The sequence below is a fragment of the Monopterus albus genome, unplaced genomic scaffold (assembly GCF_001952655.1).
Source record: "Monopterus albus unplaced genomic scaffold, M_albus_1.0 scaffold3.1, whole genome shotgun sequence".
Lineage (NCBI taxonomy): Eukaryota > Metazoa > Chordata > Actinopteri > Synbranchiformes > Synbranchidae > Monopterus > Monopterus albus.
The window spans coordinates 6,719,814-6,726,081 of NW_018127883.1; the positions used below are offsets into that span (position 1 = coordinate 6,719,814).

Genomic DNA, 6,268 nt, shown 5'->3' on the forward strand with positions numbered 1-6,268 from the left:
ATGAGGAGGATACAGAGGAAATAGGGGAGGAAAAAAGAAAGGCTGCAAAGATAATGTGATTTGGCAATATGTGTGTGTGTGTGTGTGTGTGTAAGTCTATGTAGGGACCTGGTAAATGACAAAAACAAGGATGTGTGTGGGAACTTGGCCTTCCCCGTGTGGACCAGATGCTGGTCCTTACCATGTAAATCATCCAATTTTAGGGTGATGACTAGGTTTAAGGGGGAGATTATTTAAAGGTTAGTGTTGGGAAAGAAGTGGTTATGGTTAAAGTTAATGTAAGTCTTCAGGAAATGTAAGTCAATGTAAAGCTACCACGAGGAACGAATACAAATGTGTGTGCTTACATGACAGAGGTTCCCATGAACAATCGGGCATGCTGGAGGTGTCAACAGGTTTGTGAAGGGTCAGGGTTAGGTCAGCAGGGTCAGCAGGGTGGGAGTGTGAATGGGGATGCGTGGGAAGGGGGAAGGAGAAGGCAAAAGTGGAAGGGAAGATGAAAGAGTGAAATGAAGGGGCAGCAGCAGGAGGATGAGGAGTTGATGGAGGGGGACAGATGGACACAGCAGAGTTAAGAAAATGCTGATGGCAGAACTAACATGTCCATGCTTTGGTTCATCAAGCACACCATTTGCAGAGATTTCTTTCTGTTTTCTCCTTTCCCTTCCTTTTCTTTGTACTTATTACTTATGTTTCAACATCTCTAAAATCCTAAATTAAACAGTAAAAGAAAAGCTGAAGCCAGTAATAATATCAAAGCAAAGGCCTCCAGTGTGGAAAACCTGGTTGTAAAAGGTAACAGAGACAGCTCCCATCAATCAGCAGAGGAGCTCCACCTTTTATCAGACCACACACTCAGCCTTGAGTGATGGGGGGGTTAAATTATTTCCGGACTGAAGGAAAGACAGAGAGCAAAAAGACGATGCAGGAACTGTACCTGTGTGTGTGTCTACTTGCCCGGAGGGGGGGGGGGGGGAAAGGCTCATACACATTGGCTTGTGGCAGAATGACTTTCCCTTCCTGTTGAGGTTAGAGTGTGTGTGTATTCTTTACATTTAAAACACACATCGGACTCATAATGGGGGTGGGATGTTGTTGAAAAGGTGTATTGAGGTACAGGAATAGCTGGGAGTGCCACTGCCGCTATAATTACACCTATCAGCCTTTAGCCAAACACTGTACATATACTTTCATCACTGGCTTTTCCATGTGCTTTTCCATTGTTCCACTGCTATACCTCCTCTCTTTTCCCCCTTTCCTTTAGTTCCGTCTGAAGAAAACACACAGACACAGACAGTGTTTTGGATATTTTGGTAATGCAATAAAAAAAGGAAAACTTGGATTTTCTTCCATTTTTTTTCCTCACAGAAAATGGTTGCAAAGAATATTGAGATCTATTTGTATTTAAGCTGAATGAATGTGTATGTGTGTGTGTGTGTGTGTTAAAGTCTGTTAGCTCAGGGTGACTGGAATTGGATTTGGTATATATGGCAGAAAACAACTTCAGGCAGGTTCTCCCCATTTTGCTCAACATTCAGTCTAGTTTGCATGGATCCGGATAAAATCTGTCCTGATGTAGAAGTTCAGTCTCAGCTGTGGATGGTCAGAATTCCCTTTGGTACATTTGACATTCACCTCATTCTCTCTGTGCACTTGTACAAGTCAAGAGACACTGTGTACAAATATGCGCTCACAGGCGGACTTGGATTTTCTCCCAGAGTGAAGGTTTTATGCACTTAGGAGTCAAGCGGAGTTTCTTGCTCTCTGCTTTGGCAGAAGTTGAAGATCCTCCATGGCCATGTTATGAAAGAGAATGAAGAAGAGAGATGGAAAACAGAAGAGTCAGGCTACAGCCAGATCAAGGTTTTTGAAGCTTAGGCACAGAGTCAAAACAAGAGAAAAGCCAAAAAAGAGAGCACCCCCTCCCTTTCTCCCTTCCCTGTCTGACAACTGCTTCCGTCCTGGATCTTTCTGGCTGCTTTTCCTCCTGATGGGCAGATGAGCTGGAGTTTTATTACTTTTTTATGCTGAATAGATCTGTCTGTACTGCTCCTACTCACCCACACACACTACTGCTTGGCAGCTATGGTAAAAGGGACGGGTGGCTGTGAGCAGGGTGGTTGTCTGTCAACACGGTGATGTCCAATTCTCACCTGCTTGTAAAGCATCAAGTTTTTTGGTTTCTTTGTTTTTTTTTGTATTTTTTTCCCCTACACACCCTGCTCTTGCTGTAACTGCATGCTCTGAATCAATAAGTGCCAATCACACCACATTTTGGAACAACACAGTGGAATTTCCTAAGGGCTCCATTTCCAAAGAGTGGCTGGGAGTTTGTGGTAACAAGTTGGTGTGACAGTTTAAAAAATGGGCCTCCTCTTTTCTCTATTGCTCCTCCTGCATAAGTTGAGTCAAGTGCATCCATTGGGGGTTATATTGGTGTTTTTGTTTCTTATACTATGGCTTGTTTCTTCCTCTCCCACATGTCTTTCTTCTTTCCTGTGCACCCTCTTCCTCCTCCAATCTGTTTTTTTCTCCTTTCTCCCCACCCTCAACCTCCTGCTCCTCCTTCCCCCATTCGCTCTGCAGAGGCATCGAACAAATACCAAATTTCCAAGCCCACGGTGTGCTCAGTGCACCCGGGGGAGGTGCTGAAGCTAAGTTGCCCTCTGCCGGTGACGGGGACCATCACGTGGACCAAAGATGGCAGCTCTCTGGGCACCAACAACCGCACGCTGATAGAGCAGGAGGTGCTGCAGATCCGTGATGCCACGCCGAAGGATTCGGGCCTGTACGCCTGCACCAGCGTGGGCAAAGACACGGTCTGCTTCATAGTGAATGTCACAGGTGAGTCAGGGATCAGGCAGGAGAAGACAGGTCAGGATGGACAGGGAGTCTGGAAATGGTTATGTCCAGGAAGTGGCCATGGAGGAGATATAGTTGGGGATGAACAGCTTGTGCTTTCTTCTCTTTGAACGATCCTGGGGTCTAGTGAGTGTGTGCATTCCTGTACAGTAGCAAATGACGGGATTTATCAAACAGTGGCCCCATTCTTCCGTTTTCTTTACAAATTTGTATGTGCAAATTTACAAGAAAGCATGAAAAAATTCTACATGCATTATTGTATGTGTGTGTAAGGGTTGCAAAGGGTGGCAGTAACCGTGGTTACTTTGTGCAGATGCCATCTCGTCGGGGGATGACGAGGACGATACAGAACGCTCAGAGGACACTGGGGCGGACAGAGAGCAGTTAAGTGAGTATGGGAGGAACAAAAGGAGGGATGAATGTGTTGTGATGCCCTACACTTCCTCCCCAGCTCCTACAGATTAAGTGTCCTTGAGCAAGCTCAGGTGCATTGATCCGCTGATGTTTTTTGTCCACAATCACTTTCTCTGTCTTTGAAATGTCACTTCGATTGTGAGCTGTTGTGCCCCTAGCATAAGGATAAAGCAAATAAATGTGCAACTGCACAGTGTAATTGTTATGTACCTTATGTATCTTATGTACCTTCACTTTATATGGTTAGCATGTTGTGATGCTTTTCTAGTTGCTTCAGGTATGATGATTCACTGATGGTGTCACAGTGCAAACAGTATTTCATAGGAAAGATTTCATTTAAACCAGCAGAGAGGTCATATTACTACAGCTAGACAAATTAGACATAACATTGTAATGCAGCATATCTCTCCATTTCTAGACGGCTTAAAATCTTATATGCCTGCCTTGTTTAAAGCCTGGTCTAAAAAATAACAAACAGTCCTTAACAGCATGTAGAAAGACTTAATCCTTGAGTGACATACTCTACTTTGATTTGTCAGTGTATATTAGCACAGTTCAGACTGTGTGATCATGGTTAATGTAGGAGAGAAAGAAGTCTTTATTCTTTTGAGATCAGGGAGACACCTGTTAGCAACACCATGTCAGCTCTGTCCTGCACCCACATTGTTGCTATTCTGCACCATAGCAATCCTGTCTAGGCCTATTTTGGAGTATGCATTGTGTAGTGTGTGTGTGTGTCTGTGTGTACGTGTCTTTCAAGCTAGATGCTCTGGGGAATACAGAGATTCTTGACATTCCTTCAGCTAGTACCTCTCAGGTAGCCAGGTTTCATGGAGCCAACCAGCCAGCTAGTCAGCTGGGCTCATAAACATTATGAAAGATGTCTATCTGGACCCAGTTACCCACCTGAAGGGCCTTGTGTGTGTGTGTGTGTGTGTGTGTGTGAGAGAAAGAGATGGTTTTACCCAATTTTGAGTATGCGTTTAGTGAATATGTGTTGTAGTTCTGTGTTTATGTAGCAACATGCACACACATGTGTGTTTAAATACACTAACACAAAGGGGCTGAAGTAAAGATGAGTTCCGCATATTGTTAAAATTCTCCACATGCACTGCATCTCAGCATGAGTCCTCCTGATCCACTTTTGGGCTGACTGTAATCTCCTGAAATACATTAAATATGGGGGAGAGAGAGGAACTCTGTGAGAGGAAAAAATGGGGGAGAGGGAAGGAAGAGATCCAGCCATTCTGATCGTAATAAGCTGTGTAAAAACAAAGGGGACGCTGTTCTGGCAGCACAGTTGCATTTTCTCATGTTTGTTTCTAAAAATTAAAAACTGAGATCATTATTAAATGAAAGGGGGAGAAGAAGAAAGGGGAAATAGGCAGAAGGAGTGGGGGTTGTTGGATCAGTATCAGCACTTCTCTGAGCATGGCTGGAGCCTTGGCTCCAGGCCGAGGACTGGAGTGAGGGAGGAGGGTGGATGTAAGCGTGGGATGGAATGAGAGTGTGGGGCGTAGCTTTGTATTTGTGGCATTTTTTTTCTTGAGCACTCAGAGTGGGTTGGGCATTGAGGCTCGAGCCACCACAAGACAGAGTGTTTTGATTTGACTTTGTATAAAGGATTGAAAAACATAAGGCAATGGAAAAATGCAGAAAAGGGAGAGAGAGTTCAGTGTGTTTCTCCCTCGTCAGCAGAGAAAACTTTAAGGAAAGAAATTTGTTTGAATATGAGAATAAAGTCATAATGCTATGAAAAAACTCATGTATCCTACAAAATTGTGTACAGTTTTAACTAGTTATATCTACTTCACCACTGTTGTTTTATTTTGTCTGACCTCAAGTCACTTGTTTGAAGTGGGTGGTGGTGATGTCACATATTTAAGGAAGCCAAACAGGATTTCGCAATACTTGAATCAAGATGAGATGACAACTGCGAGTGTATTCTGTCACTGTCGATTAACTCTCGTCCAACATTTTTCACACTGTAACAGTGGTTCTGGACTTTGACTGTTGCACATTGAGTAATCAATATTTAATGTTGTCTGCAGCTTTTATAAACTCTGCCATCATGAAAAGATGAGAGTAGTCTATCTGCTTAGACTGTGTCAAAATAAAGCTATGCAGGATCTGGCATTATAGATTTTGCCAAGAAACATTTAATTTTCCTAACATCACTACCATATGAAGATCATGTATCTCCAAACTTGGGGGATTTGGAAGGTTTTTATTGTTCCTGTGTAAGTTGAGAATAAATAAATATACATATTAAAATCTCTTTAGATAAACTAAAACATGCATAAAGTATATTTTAGCTCAGGAAAAACTGACATTTTGAAGACAGCTTTTTCTTACACAAAAGATTCCTTTAAAGCAGTGTACAAATCTGTCTTGTTCAGTTTGCATAGTTAAATGGTAAAAGCATGTCACAGCTTAACAAGAAATCATTTCAGCATTGAAAAACTACTTTGGGACGCTGCTGGATTTAGCTCTCCAGAGGAACTGGAATCATAGTGCAGGAGTTAGATAACCTCAGCTCACCCCAGGCGAGTTTAGGATGAACAGCCATGAGTGGGGATCCGGACGTACTTTGGGGGCGGCTGGAGTTCCTGGAGGCCACAGCAGTTGGACCAATGAAAAATTTGGCCTCATCTGGAGAGAGGTCTGAGGGTCATCTCGTTTGAAGTGCTGCCTCTTTGGACAGAGAGCATGGGAAACAGCACCGCTCACCTTTCATGTCCCAACCTCATCTTCTGACCTGGCTGGCAGCTTGGGGTCAGACTCGTTTTGGAGAGACAGCCGCATGACTGGCCAGTCTCCACCTCATCTGTTTTTGTCTGAAGGGACAGATTGATGACAGGGAGAGTGAACGGAGAGAAAAGGAGAAGACTGAGAGGTGAAACTACAGGAAGAGTAGTGATAGTGATAGTGATGGTGATAGTGAGAGTGAGGAGGAAGAAAGGGGCAATGACTAATTATAGTTTGAGTACTT

General features: G+C 43.5%; 1 protein-coding gene across 5 annotated transcripts in view; it reads left to right on the forward strand.

The window, feature by feature from the left end:
* Positions 1-1,890: 1,890 nt before the first annotated feature.
* fgfr2 (fibroblast growth factor receptor 2) overlaps positions 1,891-6,268 on the forward strand; it is a 26,941-nt gene continuing 22,563 nt past the window's right edge. For 3 of the 5 annotated variants that reach the window (XM_020598623.1, XM_020598615.1, XM_020598606.1), the window contains exons 1-2: positions 1,891-2,844; positions 3,176-3,250. In XM_020598623.1, coding sequence (XP_020454279.1) covers positions 2,457-2,844; positions 3,176-3,250 — 463 coding nt within the window. In that variant the 5' untranslated portion in view covers positions 1,891-2,456. The remainder of the gene's footprint in view (positions 2,845-3,175; positions 3,251-6,268) is intronic. The other 2 variants (XM_020598596.1, XM_020598587.1) reach the window with 2 other exon arrangements.